The 19893-nt window shown below is 48.8% G+C and overlaps 1 protein-coding gene and 1 non-coding gene across 2 annotated transcripts in view; one reads left to right on the top strand and one right to left on the bottom strand.

The window, feature by feature from the left end:
• panx1a (pannexin 1a) overlaps nt 1-18700 on the top strand; it is a 91598-nt gene extending 72898 nt beyond the window's left edge. The window contains exon 5 of the mRNA XM_072476421.1: nt 4866-18700. Coding sequence (XP_072332522.1) covers nt 4866-4984 — 119 coding nt within the window. The 3' untranslated portion in view covers nt 4985-18700. The remainder of the gene's footprint in view (nt 1-4865) is intronic.
• Nucleotides 4341-4412, bottom strand: trnad-guc (transfer RNA aspartic acid (anticodon GUC)). The gene has a single exon. It is a non-coding gene; the product is annotated as a tRNA-Asp (tRNA).
• Nucleotides 18701-19893: the final 1193 nt, after the last annotated feature.

The raw sequence follows: 19893 nt of genomic DNA, 5'->3' as shown, positions 1-19893 counted from the left end.
TCGGACGGTCTGCACCTGAGTGGGACCGGAACCAATGTTCTCGGGGGTGTGTTTGCTAGTGCAGTTGGGGAGGGTTTAAACTGATGTGGCAGGGGGATGGGAACCGATGTAGGAAGTCAGTGGGGACGGAAACAAAAGGCAGGAAGGGAGAGTGTGTAAAGCATGACCAGAGAAAGCAGGGCAGAGAGCAAGGAAAGTCTACATTAAACTGCATTTATTTCAATGCAAGGGGCCTGACGGGCAAAGCGGATGAACTCAGGGCATGGATGGGAACATGGGACTGGGATATTATAGCTATGACTGAAACATGGCTAAGGGAGGGGCAGGACTGGCAGCTCAATGTTCCGGGGTACAGATGCTATAGAAAGGATAGAACAGGAGGTAAGAGAGGAGGGGGAGTGGTGTTTTTGATTAGGGAGAACATCACGGCAGTACTTAGAGGGGATATATCCGAGGGTTCGCCCACTGAGTCTATATGGGTGGAACTGAAAAATAAGAAGGGAGAGATCACCTTGATAGGACTGTACTACAGACCCCCAAATAGTCAGCGGGAAATTGAGGAGCAAATATGTAAGGAGATTACAGATAGCTGCAAGAAAAATAGGGTGGTAATAGTAGGGGACTTTAACTTTCCCAACATTGACTGGGACAGCCATAGCATTAGGGGCTTGGATGGAGGAAAATTTGTTGAGTGTATTCAGGAGCAATTTCTCATTCAGTATGTGGATGGACCGACTAGAGAGGGGGCAAAACTTGACCTCGTCTTGGGAAATAAGGAAGGGCAAGTGACAGAAGTGTTAGTGAGGGATCACTTTGGGACAAGTGACCATAACTCCATTAGTTTTAAGATAGCTATGGAGAATGATAGGTCTGGCCCAAGAGTTAAAATTCTTAATTGGGGCAAGGCCAATTTTGATGGTATCAGACAGGAACTTTCAGAGGTAGATTGGGGGAGACTGTTGGCAGGCAAAGGGACGGCTGGTAAATGGGAGGCTTTTAAAAATGTGTTAACCAGGGTTCAGGGTAAGCACATTCCCTTTAGAGTGAAGGGCAAGGCTGGTAGAAGTAGGGAACCCTGGATGACTCGAGATATTGAGACTCTGGTCAAAAAGAAGAAGGAGGCATATGACGTACATAAACAACTGGGATCAAGTGGATCCCTTGAAGAGTATAGAGATTGTCGAAATAGAGTTAAGAGGGAAATCAGGAGGGCAAAAAGGGGACATGAAATTGCTTTGGCAAATAATGCAAAGGAGAATCCAAAGAGCTTCTACAGATACATAAAGGAAAAAAGAGTAACTAGGGACAGAGTAGGGCCTCTTAAGGATCAACAAGGACATCTATGTGCAGAGCCACAAGAGTTGGGTGAGATCCTGAATGAATATTTCTCATCGGTATTCACGGTGGAGAAAGGCATGGATGTTAGGAAACTAAGGGAAATAAATAGTGATGTCTTGAGAAGTGTGCATATTACAGGGGAGGAGGTGCTGGAAGTCTTAAAGCGCATCAAGGTAGATAAATCCCCGGGACCTGATGAAATGTATCCCAGGATGTTGTGGGAGGCTAGCGAGGAAATTGCGGGTCCCCTAACAGAGATATTTGAATCATCGGCAGCCACAGGTGAGGTGCCTGAAGATTGGAGAGTAGCGAATGTTGTGCCCTTGTTTAAGAAGGGCAGTAGGGAAAAGCCTGGGAACTACAGGCCGGTGAGCCTAACGTCGGTAGTAGGTAAGTTGCTAGAAGGTATTCTGAGAGACAGGATCTACAAGCATTTAGAGAGGCAAGGACTGATTCGGGGCAGTCAGCATGGCTTTGTGCGTGGAAAATCATGTCTCACAAATTTGATTGAGTTTTTTGAGGGGGTGACCAAGAAGGTAGATGAGGGCAGTGCAGTAGACGTTGTCTACATGGACTTTAGCAAAGCCTTTGACAAGGTGCCGCATGGTAGGTTGTTGCAGAAGGTTAAAGCTCACGGGATCCAGGGTGAGGTTGCCAATTGGATTCAAAATTGGCTGGACGACAGAAGACAGAGGGTGGTTGTAGAGGGTTGTTTTTCAAACTGGAGGCCTGTGACCAGTGGTGTGCCTCCGGGATCGGTGCTGGGTCCACTGTTATTTGTGATTTATATTAATGATTTGGATGAGAATTTAGGAGGCATGGTTAGTAAGTTTGCAGATGACACCAAGATTGGTGGCACAGTGGATAGTGAAGAAGGTTATCTAGGATTGCAACGGGATCTTGATCAATTAAGCCAGTGGGCCGACGAATGGCAGATGGAGTTTAATTTAGATAAATGTGAGGTGATGCATTTTGGCAGATCGAATCAGGACAGGACCTACTCAGTTAATGGTATGGCGTTGGGGAGAGTTATAGAACAAAGAGATCTAGGAGTACAGGTTCATAGCTCCTTGAAGGTGGAGTCGCAGGTGGACAGGGTGGTGAAGAAGGCATTCGGCATGCTTGGTTTCATTGGTCAGAACATTGAATACAGGAGTTGGGACGTCTTGTTGAAATTGTACAAGACATTGGTACGGCCACACTTGGAATACTGTGTGCAGTTCTGGTCACCCTACGAGGAAAGGTTGAGGGTGCTAGGCCTTTTCTCATTAGAACGGAGAAGGGTGAGGGGCGACTTGATAGAGGTTTATAAGATGATCAGGGGAATAGATAGAGTAGACAGTCAGAGACTTTTTCCCTGGGTGGAACAAACCATTACAAGGGGACATAAATTTAAGGTGAAAGGTGGAAGATATAGGAGGGATATCAGAGGTAGGTTCTTTACCCAGAGAGTAGTGGGGGCATGGAATGCACTGCCTGTGGAAGTAGTTGAGTCGGAAACATTAGGGACCTTCAAGCAGCTATTGGATAGGTACATGGATTACGGTAAAATGATATAGTGTAGATTTATTTGTTCTCAAGGGCAGCACGGTAGCATTGTGAATAGCACAATTGCTTCACAGCTCCAGGGTCCCAGGTTCGATTTCGGCTTGGGTCACTGTCTGTGCGGAGTCTGCACGTCCTCCCCGTGTCTGCGTGGGTTTCCTCCGGGTTCTCCGGTTTCCTCCCACAGTCCAAAGATGTGCGGGTTAGGTGAATTGGCCAATGATAAATTGCCCTTAATGTCCAAATTGCCCTTGGTGTTGGGTGGAGGTGTTGAGTTTGGGTAGGGTGCTCTTTCCAAGAGCCGGTGCAGACTCAAAGGGCCGAATGGCCTCCTGCACTGTAAATTCAATGATAATCTATGATTAATCTAGGACAAAGGTTCGGCACAACATCGTGGGCCGAAGGGCCTGTTCTGTGCTGTATTTTCTATGTTCTATTATAGAAAGGATATTATTAAACTAGAAAGAGTGCAGAAAAGATTTACTAGGATGTTACCGGGACTTGATGGTTTGAGTTATAAGGAGAGGCTGGATAGACTGGGACTTTTTTCCCTGGAGGGTAGGAGGCTTAGGGGTGATCTTATAGAGGTCTATAAAATAATGAGGGGCATAGATAAGGTAGATAGTCAACATCTTTTCCCAAAGGTAGGGGTGTCTAAAACTAGAGGGCATAGGTTTAAGGTGAGAGGGGAGAGATTCAGAAGGGCCCAGAGGGGCAGTTTCTTCATTCAGAGGGTAGTGAGTGTCTGGAATGTGCTGCCAGAGGTAGTAGTAGAGGCGGGTACAATTGTGTCTTTTAAAAAGCATTTAGATAGTTACATGGGTAAGATGTGTATAGAGGGTTATGGGCCAAGTGCGGGCAACTGGGACTAGCTTAATGGTAAAAACTGGGCGGCATGGACTGGTTGGGCCGAAGGGCCTGTTTCCATGCTGTAAACTTCTATGATTCTATCTCGTCTGCACCCTCTCTAAAGCCTCCACATCCTTCTGGTAGTGTGGCGACCAGAATTGAACACTATACTCCCAAATGTGGCCTAACTAAGGTTCTATACAGCTGCAACATGACTTGCCAATTTTTATACTCAATGCCCTGGCCAATATAGAACATACAGTGCAGAAGGAGGCCATTCGGCCCATCGAGTCTGCACCGACCCACTTAAGCCCTCACTTCCACCCTATCCCCGTAACCCAATAACCCCTCCTAACCTTTTTGGTCACTAAGGGCAATTTAGCATGGCCAATCCACCTAACCTGCACGTCTTTGGACAGTGGGAGGAAACCGGAGCCCCCGGAGGAAACCCACGCAGACACGGGGAGAACGTGCAGACTCCGCACAGACAGTGACCCAGCGGGGAATCGAACCTGGGTCCCTGGCACTGTGAAGCCACAGTGCTATCCACTTGTGCTACCGTGCTGCCCCAAAAGGATTCACAACTTTTTTCTGGTAAGGTACAAACTCTCCCCGTCGGGGAATTGAACCCCGGTCTCCCGCGTGACAGGCGGGGATACTAACCACTATACTAACAAGGAACTTCAAGTATGCCTTCTTGACTACCTTCTCCACCTGTGTTGCCCCTTTCAGTGGCCTGTGGACCTGTACACATAGATCTCTCTGACTGTCAATACTCTTGAGAGTTCTACCATTCACTGTATACTGAATTTTGTGATGGATTCAAAATGTTTTCCTACAACCTGATAAAATCCCCAAGACTGAAATAAGGTAAAGGGCATCCTCTGATGATTTCCTAGGTTTATTACAAATAAACCTCAGAACCTGGTCAAGTGAAAACATTCTGGAGCATAGAGCACAAAAGAGTTACATCCAAGAGACATTTAAAACCGAGAAACCCAAAACCTTTTGAGTGGTGAAAAAGGTGAATGAAACCACCCCCCAAAAAAGTAATCATACATTTGAAAATACGTAACCTGAATTTTGTTCATTATGGAGATGAGTAAACAATCTCTTTTTACAATTGTTTTCAGTTATAACTAAATCAGTTTCTGTAGAAGATGGGATCAGATCCACCGATGAAGAAAGAGATGAGACCATGGCCCTGCGACAGAGACTTCTGGAAGCTCAGACTTGCAGTTCGGACTGTTAAACATGGAATTTAATAACTTGCATTCTGTTCCCAAAGACAAATAGTAGACCTTAACTTACAACAGTATTAGCAAGCTGTATATTGTAGTGGGATAGTGGGCTATAAATTTACAGCATTAAGTTTCTTAAATTTAAATTGTTTGTTACCTGGAAGAATACTCATTCTTTAAACCGGTACTTTCCTTTTTAATTTGTATTTCTCATGTTTTGCTAAGTAAATATCAGTATTTTAGCAAGAATATTGAGTAAACTCAAACATAGAATGTAGATTGACAGACCTGGTTGAAATTAATCAGGTAACCCAAAACTTGACTCTATTGAGTTGATGTCTCTTTTAAAAAATATATATTTATTTATACTAAAGATATTGAAATAGTTTGCTTGGTAGTACAAAGCTTGAGTATTACTGAAAGACGAGACATGCTGTCAAAGTTTTTCATCTTGCACTCATCAGGACAGACACAAGGTTGTCAAATTTCAAAGGGAGCAACAATTCATACTGCATGAATAAAGGACAGTGATTGGTTGGCAAGTTAACTCTGGTCAAGGCGTTGCTGTGGAAAATGCACCAGGAATGGGATATTTTGACTATACATTCCAATGACATATTAAACAGCATAGGCAAAGTACTGATGATACTCAACCAGCCTGTCCTTCCAAAACGCCAAACATAATGTCTAATGTTAGATGTAATTCCACGATCGGACAGGGTTTGTCGAATAATCCTGAGTGTGCTAAGAATCATATAACACTAATTTAAGATTATCAGTCAGGCTCACAATGTGGCTCGCTTACGTTGGCTAGAAACTATAGATTCATACTCAGGGATTTAGCCTCTGCAGGCAAAAGGAAAATGTCCCGGCATTGCACCTTTTTGAATTAAACAAAAGCATGGAGGACAATTGTTCCTCGGTGCAGGCTCCATGGCAACACCTCAGCCAATCAGAGGCTACTTGCCAACTAATCAGCACCTTTTCTTCATGCAGTATAAATTTTTGCTCCCTTTGAAACTTGGCATTCTTGTGTCTGTCTTGATGAGTACAAGACAAAAAACTTCAACAGATTGGAATAATGTCATTTTCATTATCTCTTATTGGAGATACAGTTGGGGGTATTGTATTGATAGCAACCCTTTGGCTTAGTGGTAGAGTCCTCATATCTGAATCAGAAGGTATAGGGTTGAAGCTTGAGTCAAGGTAGCCTTAACCAGGAGAGACTGGAATGTGGGGCGTCATTCTCCGACCCCCCGCCGGGTCGGAGAATCGCCGGGGGCTGCCGTGAATCCTGCCCCCGCCGGTTGCCGAAGTCTCCGGCACCGGAGATTCGGCGGGGGCGGGAATCGCGCCACGCCGGTTGGCGGGGCCCCCCCGCTCGATTCTCCGGCCCGGATGGGCCGAAGTCCCGCAGATAAATTGCCTGTCCCGCCGGCGTAAATTAAAGCACCTATTTACCGGCGGGACAAGGCGGCGCGGGCGGGCTCCGGGGTCCTGGGGGCGGCGCGGGGCGATCTGGCCCCGAGGGGCGCCCCCAGGGTGGCCTGGCCCACGATCGGGGCCCACCGATCCGCGGGCGGGCCTGTGCCGTGGTGGCACTCTTTCCCTTCCGTCTCCACCATGGCGGAGGCGGAAGAGGCTCCCTCCACTGAGCATGCGTGGGAAGCTCAGCGGCCGCTGACGCTCCCGCGCATGCGCCGCCCCGACATGTCATTTCCGCGCCAGCTGGCGGGGCAACAAACGCCGTTTCCGCCAGCTGGCGGGGCGGAAATTCCTCCGCTGTCGGCCTAGCCCCTCAATGTTGGGGCTCGGCCCCCAAAGATGCGGAGCATTCCACACCTTTGGGGCGGCACGATGCCCGTCTGATTGGCGCCATTTTGGGCGCCAGTAGGCGGACATCGCGCCGTTTCGGGAGAATTTCACCCCTGGTTTCTGTCATTGCAGTATTTATTCAGCAAGGTGTTCGATTCTAGGTTTCCCCCACCCCTCCCACAAAGTCGTAAAGTGTAAATGAGGAAGTTTAGCCTTGGTTGCATTCGAGGAGAAGATTCTCTGATGATAAAAACCATGAGTGAGACGATGGTAAGCCAACTCAGCTATTCCCCAGTAAGTGGCTCAAGAATCTCGTGTGTGAGATTTGAGTTCGGATCTGCTCTTGGGACAGTATTGATACCGACACAGAAACTTTATATTTATTTTAGAACAGTTAAACACGGATGCTGCGTAACATTGACCTGAAAGGAGGATTTGAGGGAAAATGCTCTCAATGTCAAGTTTATTAAAACGATCATTTGTCCAGTTATGGAACATAGAGAAACCTTCCAATGTATTGCTCTCACACTCACCATCTTTCCCACTCCAGGGGCGTCATTCTCCGACCCCCCCGCCAGGTCGGAGAAACGCCGGGGACTGCCGTGAATCCCGCCCCCGCCGGTTGCCGAAGTCTCCGGTACCGGATATTCGGCGGGGGCGGGAATCGGGCAGCGCCGGTTGGCGGGCCCCCCCGCTCGATTCTCCGGCCCTCATGGGCCGAATTCCCGCCGATAAATTGCCTGTCGCGCCGGCGTAAATTAGAGTACCTATTTACCGGCGGGACAAGGCGGTGTGGGCGGGCTCCGGGGTCCTGGGGGGGGCGCGTGGCAATCTGACCCCGGGGGGTGCCCCCACAGTAGCCTGGCCCACGATCGGGGCCCACCGATCCACGGGCGGGCCTGTGCCGTGGGGGCACTCTTTCCCTTCCGCCTCCGCAACGGGCTCCACCATGGCGGAGGCGGAAGAGACTCTCCCCACTGCGAATGCACGGGAAACTGTCAGCGGCCGCTGACGCTCCCGCGCATGCGCCGCCCCGACATGTCATTTCTGCGCCAGCTGGCGGGGCACCAAAGGCCTTTTCCGCCAGCTGGCGGGGCGGAAATCCTTCCGGCGACATTACATTCATCCCCCACCATCTGGCCTGCGAAATCCTACCAACTGTCCTGGCTTGATACAATTCACACCTCTTTAACCTGGGGTTACCCCATCTCTGGATCTGTAAAGATTTAATCACCTGCTAATGCTCGCATTCCTAGCATTGTTTGGCATCTTTGAATTTGTCTATATATATGTTTCTGGAACAGACCTCTTCATTCACCTGAGGAAGGAGCAGCGCTCCGAAAGCTAGTGACATCGAAACAAACCTGTTGGACTTTAACCTGGTGTTGTAAGACTTCGTACTGTGCTCACCCCAGTCCAACGCCGGCATCTCCACATCAAAGAAAAGTACAGCACAGAAACAGGCCCTTTGGCCCTCCAAGCCTGTGCCGACCATGCTGCCCATCTAAACTAAAATCTTCTACACTTCCTGGATCCGTATCCCTCTATTCCCATCCTATTCATGTATTTGTCAAGATGCCCCTTAAACGTCACTATTGCCCCTGCTTCCACCACCTCCCGGCAGCGAGTTCCAGGCACCCACTACCCTCTGTGTAAAATACTTGCCTCGTACATCTCCTCTAAACCTTGCCCCTCGCACCTTAAACCTATGTCCCCTCGTAATTGACCCCTCTACCCTGGGGAAAAGCCTCTGACTTATCCACTCTGTCTATGCCCCATATAATTTTGTAAACTCTATCAGGTCACCCCTCAACCTCCGTCGTTCCAGTGAGAACAAATCGAGTTTATTCAACCACTCCTCATAGCTAATGCCCTCCATACCAGGCAACATCCTGGTAAATCTCTTCTGCACCCTCTCTAAAGCCTCCACATCCTTCTGGTAGTGTGGTGACCAGAATTGAACACTATACTCCAAGTGTGGCCTAACTAAGGTTCTATACAGCTGCAACATGACTTGCCAATTTTTATACTCAATGCTCCGGCCAATGAAGGCAAGCATGCTGTATGCCTTCTTGACTACCTTCTCCACCTGTGTTGCCCCTTTCAGTGACCTGTGGACCTGCACACCTAGATCTCCCTGACTGTCAATACTCTTGAGGGTTCTATCATTCACTGTATATTGTAACGATTTTCAGAGAAGCTGGCAAACTAGGACCTTCCCACGACAGATTCTCTCACATTTAAGGCTAAAAACGGAAAATGCTGAATAAACAAAGCAGGTCAGTCAGCAGTTGTAGAAATGAAGCCAGTTCGAAACTTTCAAAATATCCTGCATGAGAAGACCTGTGTAATAGCCGGGTTCCTATTTTATAAATTCAGAAGTTTTGTTTTTCATTTTGTATTTTTCAAAATTATGGGGCTATTATTGTGGAACTCTCATAAATGTTTAATGCAGAGTTCAGGAAAACATGACAGTAGTTTTCTATTAAAATCACTTAAAATTTTCTCTGCCAGCATTTTTATAGCTTTGGATTTATTCTTGTCATGAGGGGAAACAAAAGTAATCTCATAGTAACAATAGTCCAAACTCAACAGCAAAAACATCCTCATTTGTGAGGTAATTGAAGGCTTTTTGGCCCTGGGACACAAGCATAAAAAGATATCGGGAGCGATATTCCGGCCTCGTTACACTCTTGCTCAAGCGAAATGAGGCCGGTGAATAGCAGGAGAGTCCAAAAACGGGAACCGCGCCAGGCGCCAAACAGTTTGCGATGCAACAGGCCCGCTCTCATAGGCAAAATCGGGATCTCGCTTAGCGAGGTGAGAAACCAATTATCACCCAATTTCCATACAATTAACCAAAGCCACCCCATATCCAACGGCCCCCTGTCATTCAGTAGCCTCCCCAGCAAGTGGTCACGCTGGTGCCGATTAGTACTCCTTTTAAGAAATCTGAAACTGACAAGGTCTTCTGTGGGGAGCTGAGGAGGGAGGTAACCATCTTTGTTCGCAGACAAAGAATCCGGGGGTGCTGGGACTGGCACCCCAGTGCCCGTTAGGGGGTGGGGGACCCTCCGCAGGAGTAGGTCGCCCTAGGAGGTTTGAGTGGAGGAGCTGGATGGAAAACCAGGGGGGCAACCGCTCGCGGCACCACCATACAAACCCCTGGATCATTTAGTCGTTCTGGGGCAACCATTGTCCCTGCCCGTCTGCGCCAACGACCACCCATAACCCCCACCGACTGCCGAGGCCTCTGGCCGTCCAGCTGAAGGCTATTGCTAATAGGGAATTAGCAATCGTGGTTAAGTGAGCATTTCACACAACCCAAGTGGATTCCTGTTGGTGTGTAGGCCATGTAGTATATGGGAGTCCGTGCCTAGCATCCCAATCACATCTTGATGCCTGGACACTGTGCTTGAACACTGCGGGAGGCAACACCATACGTGCGGTAACGAACATCCAAACACCGAGGGGTGGGACACCGCTCTGCAGACATGTCCATGGCCGGAGGGTGGGTGGGTGCCACGGGGACAGGGGGATGCCTGGAGAGATGGGCCAAGGGATCGGAGGTCAGCCTGCATTGCAGAAGAAAGTAACAAAGGCATCATACTGGTTGTGCACAAAGGTGTTTAATGTGTTTTACAATTCCCCACTCTCCCGATGGTGCCAACCCCCGTCCCCATCCCCTACATTCCTCCCGACCCATCCCCCGGTGCCCTCAGTGATCCTTGATGTGATTTGCCCTCCTAGCTCTACCACTACGTCTAGGTGTGTTCCCAGGATGCACATCAGAGGTGGAGGCAGCCAGCTGCCTACTTTGTCCCGTGACCTTCGATACCCTTGTGTGTGTCCCCTGAGGGCTCTGAGGCTGGAGGGCCCCAGCGCAATTTTCGGCGGCACATGCACAGCTGTGCTGCTCTGTCCCGTGTGCTGACTTCGAGATGCAGCCTTATCAGAGGGGTGGAACTCAAGGGAGCTGGTGGCCACCATCCCCGCTCCATGGGATGGGTCCGAGTTGGTACCCAGCGCCCCCTCCTCTCGCTCGGTGCCCATAAGGCCCTGGGACAGAGAGAGAGCTGGTTCGAGCCCCGGCCGCCCCTGCATCATCTGGCTCTGCCAGCCCTGGTGGTTCTCTGATGTTCGCACCATCGTGTCGACGCTCTCGCCGATGTTCCTCAGTGGCTGGGCCATGCTCTGCAGCACCTCGTCAGTGCCCACCTGCGACTGGGACAAGCTCCGCAGTGCCTCAGCCATGCCCATCTGAGAATGGGACATGTCCCGCAGAACCTCATCAAGGTCAGCCTGGTACTGGGTCATATCCCCCAGCGGGTCGGACATTCTGCCGAGACCCTCAGCAATGGCCATCACCGACTGCGCGACGCCTTCACTAATGATGCCAATGTCGTGCACCAGGTTATCCACTGCGGTCGCCACCCGAGCAGTGTTGGCCTCGGTGCCACGCATTGTTGGCACCATCTCCTGCTCCCATAGCCTCTGGGACTCCTGCAAGCGGCTATGGATCTGCTGGAGTGTCGCTGACATCTCCCTCTGAATGTCCCGGCCGCTCCCTAACATCTCCATCAGCTCCGGGTAAACCAGTTCCACAGGCTCAGCATCTAGCTAGGACCCAGCTGGGTCCTGGGATCCAGCAGCCCTCCGACTGCTGTCTTGCCTGGGAGTTCCTGCCTTCACCTGATGTACATCATCAGCAGTGTGGTGCTCACCAGATTGTGCCCCAGAAGCCTGACCACTAACATGTCCCACCGAGGTGCGTGTATCTGCGCTGGTGGAGGGTGGGGATGGCAGCTGTGACACGACTATAATGGTTGCATTCTCAGAGCTCTCCTCTGAGGTATTCTCCTGGGAGTCAGGAGAGGGTGCCGCCCGGGATTGGCTGGAGAACCTGCGGGAGAATGGACATGTGGTCAGTGGGAGAGATGGGTCAGTCAGAAAGGCAATAACTCCCTTTGACAGGTCCACCGGGTGGAGCCCGGTGGTTCCTCATCTCTGTGGCGTCGGCCAACCTCCATGTGAGTGACCACCTGTCCTTGGCCATCCTGGTCACCTCCAGGGCGCGCTCCTCGAAGGCGGTGAGGATTCTTACGTCCGACTCACCACCACCAGTCTCGGACCTCTCCCGGCAATTGTGGGAGAGCTTTTCCTTCGGAGGAGCAGAGGGGGCATCGTTTGCCACACGCGTGGTTCATAGTGGTGTGAAGGGAGGGTTCGGGTTCTCATGGAGAGTTAGGGGATCGATTCTCCCTTGGCGGGGGCCGTGTGGGACTCATTCGTGCTGCCCGGTGTAGGTCATTGGCCTTGTCCCGGCACCGGAGGCCAATCCTCCTGATCACACTCTCCGAACTCACTGCCGTCGCCACCTCATCTGAGGCGGCACAGGCTGCCCTATGGCTGACTCCCCTGGACCCTCAGGGAAACAGGACATCCTTCCTGGTCAACACGGCTTTTAGCAGCCTCCCCAGACCTGCGTCCCCGAATCTTGGGGCCAGTTTCTTCGGCATCATTGTTGCGAGCTGGCTGGGGTTGGCTGAGTAAGTGCTGCTCAGAATTGTTGGCAGGGGGCTGGTGAGTGCGATGCCGGTGAATCAGCTGTCGAGACTTCATTTGCCGCAAGAAGCCTTAAGTGGACCAATTAATGTTGAATTGCATTGCTGGCCTCGCTGGACCCAGCGCCGGGAAGCTCCCGGCAATTCCTGCTCATTCCCACACTTAGAAATTTTTCCCGAGAACCGCGCCCAATCACAGTTATTCTCTTGCTATTTTAACATGGTTTATCCTGTAAAAAAAATGGAACAAAACCCCTTCTGGGCGTGATTTCAGTGGGGTGCAGGGGCATATATAAAATCGGTCGGGTGGCTAGTCCACCATCTTCCTGCCCATGCCCCTGACCCAATGCCCACAATACACTAGTTCGTTAGGAGCAGCCTGTTTGCATCTTTAAATGAACAATTCAAGATCAATTTGACTGGTTAGCAAGATTACTGAACTGGATAATGTCTTCCCGGGGCAAAATATGGTTGGTGTGGGCAGGAATGGGCACACTGTTTTTTTTTAGGTTGAACTGAGAAAACACAGGAAGGGTGCGAGCCGAATTTCAGGGCGGCCAGCTTTATAGAGTTTTGTCCCAGGGCTTAGAGGTAGTTCACGTGTAGCAGCATGTATAGCAGCAGTGAGCAGCAACCAATTGTGTCATATGTGTAAATAGCATGTGGGCAATGACCAGGAGGTAAAGGAAAAAATGGGTGAGAGAAGAGAAGGCGAAACTAAGGCCTGCCAAAGGCAATGCGGAGTGTAGAGAACCATTCCAGAGTGTATGAAGTGACGGGAACATGAGGTGTGTGTGGGCCGCTACGGGAGAAGAATGAGCGGAATGCCCGGTTCGTGCCGTTACTCCACTACCCGAGCTTAACTGACCGGATGAATTTGGGGTCCTCTGGTAGGGCAGGGATCAGTGCCGTTACTCCCTACCTGGGTGATCTGGGTGGAAGGAAAGAGTTTGTAGTCGTGTGGAAACCTGTCATAAAGACTGGGAGAACAGTGATCTGTTTCCCAACAAACCTTTCAAGGAATGAGCTGAAAAAAGGGCTTAGGAGAGCTAAAAGGGGGCATGCGAAGTCCTTGGCGGGTTGGATCAAGGAAAACCCCAAGGCTTTTTACTCTTCTGTGAGAAATAAAAGAATGACCAGGGTGAGGGTAGGGCCGGTCAAGGACAGTAGTGAGAACTTGTGCTTGGAGTCAGAAGAGAAGCATTGAATGAATACTTTTCTTCAGTGTTCACAAAGGAGAGTGGCCATGTTTTTGAGGATGAGAGTGTGATTTAGGCGGGTAGGCTGGAGGAAGTAGATGGTCTGAGGAAGGATATATTAGCAATTTTGAAAAATCTGAGGGTCGATAAGTCCCCTGGGCCAGATGGGATATACCCAAGGGTTCTTTGGGAGGCAAGGGATGAGATTGCAGAGCCTTTGGCTTTGATCTTTGGGTCCTCGATGTCCACGGGGATAGTGCCAGAGGACTGGAGAGTGGTGAATGTTGTTCCTCTGTTCAAGAAAGGGAATAGGAATGACCCTGGTAATTATAGGCCAGTTAGTCTTACTTCGGTGGTCGGGAAGATAATGGAAAAGGTCCTGAAGGATAGGATTAATGACCATTTGGAAAGATGCAGCTTAATCTGGGATAGTCAACATGGATTCGTGAAGGGTAGGTATTGCCTCACAGATTTGATTGAGTTCTTTGACGAGGGAACTAAGTGTATAGATGAAGGTAGAGCAGTTGATGTCGTATACATGGATTTTAATAAGGCGTTTGATAAGGTTCCCCATGGTCGGCTCATGAAGAAAGTAAGGAGGTGTGGGATAGAGGGAAATTTGGCCAATTGGATAAGTAACTGGCTATCACATGGAAGACAGAGGGTGGTGGTGGATGGAAAATTTTCAGACTGGAGACCAGTTGCCAGCGGTGTACCACAGGGATCAGTGCTGGGTCCTCTGCTATTTGTGATTTTTATCAATGACTTGGAGGAGGGGGCTGAAGGGTGGGTCAGTAAATTTGCTAATGACACCAAGATTGGTGAAGTAGTGGATGAGGTGGAGGGCTGTTGTAGGCTGCAAAGAGACACTGATAGGATGCAGAGCTGGGCGGAAAAATGGCAGATGGAGTTTAAGCCTGATAAGTGCGAGGTGATTCATTTTGGTAGAAGAAATTTGAATGCGGATTACAGGGTCAACGGCAGGGTTCTGAGGAATGTGGAGGAACAGAGAGATCTTGGGATTCATGTCCACATATCTCTGAAGGTTGCCACTCAAGTGGATAGAACCGTGAAGAAGGCTTATAGTGTGTTTATTAACGGGGCTTGCGTTTAAGAGCCACGGGGTTATGTTGCAACTATACAGGACCCTGGTGAGACCACATTTGGAGTATTGTGTACAGTTCTGGTCACCTCATTATAGAAAAGATGTGGAAGCATTGGAAAGGGTGCAAAGGAGATTTACCAGGATGCTGCCTGGTTTGCAGGATATGAGGATATAAGTCTTATGAGGAAAGGTTGAGGGAGCTAGGGCTTTTCACTTTGGAGCGGAGGAGGATGAGAGGCGATTTAATAGAGGTTTATAAGATAATGAGGGGGATAGATAGAGTGGACGTTCAGAGACTATTTCCTCGGGTGGATGTAGCTGTTACAAGGGGTCATAACTATAAAATTCAGGGTGGGATGTCTGAGGTAGGTTCTTTACTCAGAGAGTGGTTAGGGTGTGGAATGGACTGCCTACTGTGATAGTGGAGTCGGACACTTGGAATTTTCAAGCGGTTATTGGATAGGCACATGGAGCACACCAGAATGACAGGGAGTGGGATAGTTTGATCTTAGTTTCGGACAATCCTCGGCACAACATCGAGGGCCGAAGGGCCTGTTCTGTGCTGTACTGTTCTATGTTAGAGTGCACTTAATTGGGGGAATGCTCTGCATGCATCAGGGGCATCGCCTCAAGATGTCACACCTGCCCCCCGCTACCTGCCCTACAAAACTGTCCGAGCCCCCCCCACCCCCCATTCCAACCCTCTCTGGCTGCAGGAGTCCTCCCTACCCTAAAACTCCAGGACTTGCTCTATCCTGGGCAGATATGATCCTTTTCAGCTTCTTCTTGCAGTCCTGCCAACAGCAGCCACTGAGATCTGGCACTGCCGGGACGAATGAAGCTGTCGGCCGATCAGATTAATCAGCAGCTACCGAGGTCGCAGCTTCCTCCCACTGAGCGGCGGAGACCCCGCTGTTAAACAGGTTAACCTGCCTGCAGGATGTCATGGCTGCCGGGCAGGCTTCCTCAGCGCATAGAACATACAGTGTAGAAGGAGGCCATTCGTCCATCGAGTCTGCACTTAAGCCCTCACTTCCATCCTAACCCAATAACCCCTCCTAACCTTTTGTGGACACTAAGGGCAATTTAGCATGGCCAATCCACCTAACCTGCACGTCTTTGGACTGTGGGAGGAAACCGGAGCACCCGGAGGAAACCCACGCAGATACGGGGAGAACGTGCAGACTCCGCACAGACAGTGACCCAGCGGGGAATCGAACCTGGGACCTTGGCGCTGTGAAGCTGCAGTGCATGTCGGACTCCGGCTGACTTTCCTTCCGGAGGTCAGCAGCCGCCCCTCACCCTGTAACACCCAGCCCATTATTTTGGATGAGGGCCGTTCATCCCTTCACGCTGACCATTCAGCCAGGTCATTGTTGCTCTGTACTTCCATTCCATTCACCTGACTTCGATCCCCATGTTTTGATATTTTGCCAAATACTAATTTGTTAATCTTGGTCATTAAAATTTCAATTGATCCCAGCATCCACAGCGTTTTGAAGGAGAGGATTCCAGATTTCCACTACTCTTTTTGTTTGAAGAGGTGCTCGCTAATAAATAAGATAGTAGTCACATTCTACAGCCAAAGTACTGTAGCTGTGAATCTATGGCTCTCCCTGCACATTCTCCATTAATCTGGTGGGAGTGTGGGAAGAAGTCACAAATGAAGCAGTATCTGGACCCGAGGCTTGCATGGGAGTCTCCAGGGCCTTGTTAGGGGATGTAACCTCAGTGTATTTAAACAATTAATCTTTATTATTGTCACAAGTAGGCTTACATTAACATTACAAAGAAATTACTGTGAAAAGCCCCTAGTCTCCACATTCCGGCGCCTGTTCGGGTACACTGACAATTCAGAATGTCCAAATGACCTAACAGCACGTCTTTCGGAACTTGTGGGAGGAAACCGGAACACCCGGAGGAAACCCACACAGACACAGGGAGAACGTGCAGACTCCACACAGACAGTGACCCAAGCCGAGAATCGAACCTGGGACCCTGTGAAGCAACCGTGCTAACCACTGTGCTGTATGCTAAATATTTCATCGTGCACACCCTTCAAGCGGTCATATTGAATCTCACACTGTCACCTGCGCCATCCTACCCCTACCCCTACCCTGACTGCATGTCACTTTGTCTGATATTTCAACATGTGTAGATTCTGTTGCAATGGTGGCCTCTACGTTATGTGCAGCGCCAGTATTTGTGATGGCTGTGAATGTGAAATTCAGTGACAGTGTATCTTCACCAGCACTGTGCATGTTGTTTCTCCATTTCCTGTCTAGGTTGAATTTTTTTACATATCTGAAAGGAGAAATGCACAAGTGCAATGTTTGGGTTTGGAAAGGATAGAAAGATGTGCATGCTTACACTATCTGCAGTTTATAAATCCCAAGAGATCGTAGGATGCAGGGAAGGTGGGATTTAAGGACTATGTCAAAGGATGCCATACTCCTCAATGGGTTCAGCCACAGACTCTGCAACGGCCAACCCAGTAATGGCTAGTGCTATCTCCTCGAGGGGATTGGGGCCTGCAGGTGTGTCTGTCCCCCTTCTAGTTAACTCCTGCTGTTGATGGCCATGCATCATCTTCTCCAGCAAGAAAGAGGGAGGTTTATCCACCAGCATTCTGCAGCGGGTTTCAATGGTGTGGCTGTCATCGTAGAATAGTTGTCAGTGTGTGTGAAAGCAGTAAGGCGTGGGTGTGAGGGCTGCTGCAGTGCTAAATATGTAAGGATGTGAGGGAGCTGATTAATATTAGGTATGAGTCCCAGACATTGGTGCGGAGTGATGGGGGTAAAGTGAATTGGTCAGACTGTAAACCAGTTTGTGGGACATGGCATTTGAACATCCATTCACTGACCTTGACCGTTAATGGTTGGTCAGTGACCTTTTAACAGTATTACATCCAGATCCTAGGGACATGGCTCATGGCAATGACTGTCAAGGCTATCTGCTTCCAATGCTTTCTAACCATTTATCTAGAGAATCTTCTGGCTCCCTGCAGATGGACACAGGCCATATCTCCTCCTTTCTATCTCCTTTGTTGAGGCCCCTAGGTGCTCATGTTGCGTCGTTCTTCAATGTTTCCAAAGTCAGATTCACTTCTTGCACAACCCCTTGCATCCTCACCAGCCACAATGTACTTCCAGCCCTGAAGAGATGTGTGGTAGTTTTAAGCAGTACAATTTTTAAGTGGTGCTGGTGCTATTGATCCCCTGCTGATGTATCAGTCAATCAGGAGCATGGTTAGTGCTGACTGAATTCTGAAATCATTCAAATCAGCAGATAGCTTGAAGTTGGTGCGCTGCCTGCATGTCAATGAATAATTGTGCATCCCATTCCCCACATCGTTTTCCGGGGCTATTTAATTTAGGCCCATCCCTTGTATTATCTGTGTTGTCTGGAAGGACTGTTGATGTCCAACATGTGTTTTACTAACTCATCAAGCCTGAATTCCTTTGCACAGATTTAGCTACAGTGGTTGCTATTTTAGCGCAGTTAGTCGTAATTTAATCAGTATTGGAAGCAACGGAGTTATAACATCTGACCATTATGTGCTTGCTCTAAAATGTCACACATTTTACCTTTCAAAAGTCAATTATAATTACCTCATTTCATTCTCATTACTTTATAATCTTTTTATAAACTGTACTAAATGGAATAAACTAAAAAAATTAAAACTGTAGAAGTTCTGTTCGATTTCTGTCTATTAGGATTGATGTTTTATGTGTGGTTGCTGTAAGCAGGCATTTTAACCCTTTTTTTTGGCGTTGAAGAATCAATTGAATGTCTCTCACATTTGTCTGTACTTAAAGTAAAAGTATCTTCATGTTATTTAAACTTATTTAAAAGACTGAGCCCACAGTATATCTGTGGCATTAGAACTGCGAAATCTAAAAGCAATCTTGAAAACTAGCATTTTATAAAAGTGTTAAATATTAACATTTTGTGTAAATTATATATTTATGTATTTTTCAATGGATGATGAAACGTTCCCATTTATCATTGTTGCTTTTGTTTAAGTAAAGGTGGTTGAGAATATTGCTTAAATTGTCTTCTTTTTTGTTGCCCTGCCTTCTTAGGCCATAGGACTTGCAAAAATGCACCACATTTCAAGACAAGCAAACTTATATACAAAAATAACAGACCAGCTAGTCTATTTAACCTGGCCCAGATACAACATAGACACTGCCTACCCACATACTATGTAATCTGGGAGAGGCTAAAATACTTAGAAAAGCCTGAGTTAATTAGGAGGAAATGTGAAAAATTGCTTCTTAAGCAATCAAAAATATTTCAGAAGATTGCATTTACCTTGGTTTCTGTTACAATGCACCTACCTCTCCGCCCCAGCCAAAAACAGATCCAGTGCTTCCTGAGGTAAATGCACCAAATCACCGTTCACTACAATTCGGTGCACAGGTTTACGTCAGATTCTCCATTTTGGAGACTATCTCCACCCGGAGCTGAAATGCGCCAGTTTTACGATCCCCTTGCTGTAATAAAGCAGGATGCAATTCAGTGTTCCATGCCATGTAAAAAAGAGGTAAGTGCAGTGAAATCACACACTTGAGTGATTGGAATGCACTTACACTTCTTTGATGTGGTCAGTGATTACAAACATTTTTGGTTTCACCACTTAGGCCACTGAAAAGAATATGAATGGGTCAAGCCTGCAGATGGTTATTAAAAGCTGTCAATCATGACCATACTCCAAAGCTACCAATGGCTTTCAGATAATGGATCTGTGGGAACCAGATGCAGGCACAGCTGTTCTCCTTTGAGGAATAGACACGTGGGGCTGGATTCTCCATTCTGGGGACTAAGTGCTGACGCCGTTGTGAAATCTGTGCAGTTTCACGACGGCAAAACCAGGGCCTCAGCCACTCCCAAGGGGCTTGCATGGGTGTCACGAGGAACGCCACACTCTGGAAGCGGAACGGCGGCGGATTCGCCAGTTCCGTGATTGTCGTACAGCTGCGGCCGCACTTCAGGGATTCTCCCCTTCCCACACAATCGTCGCAGCCAACATGGCTGGCAAGGGATCAGCACCGTGCTTCCAAGATGCCGGACTCGAGACCCTCCTTGACCCCGTGGAGGAGAGGCGGCTGGTGCTGTACCCCAGCCCGGGAGGAAGGTCCTCATGCGCCACCATTCACCGTGACTGCGCGAAGGTGGGAGCCGCCATCAGCACCGTCAACAAGGTGGCTCGGATTGGAAACCAGTGCAGAGAA

Source organism: Scyliorhinus torazame, chromosome 15, assembly GCF_047496885.1.
Source record: "Scyliorhinus torazame isolate Kashiwa2021f chromosome 15, sScyTor2.1, whole genome shotgun sequence".
NCBI classification, from domain to species: domain Eukaryota; kingdom Metazoa; phylum Chordata; class Chondrichthyes; order Carcharhiniformes; family Scyliorhinidae; genus Scyliorhinus; species Scyliorhinus torazame.
This window is presented reverse-complemented; position numbering and strand designations above follow the sequence as displayed.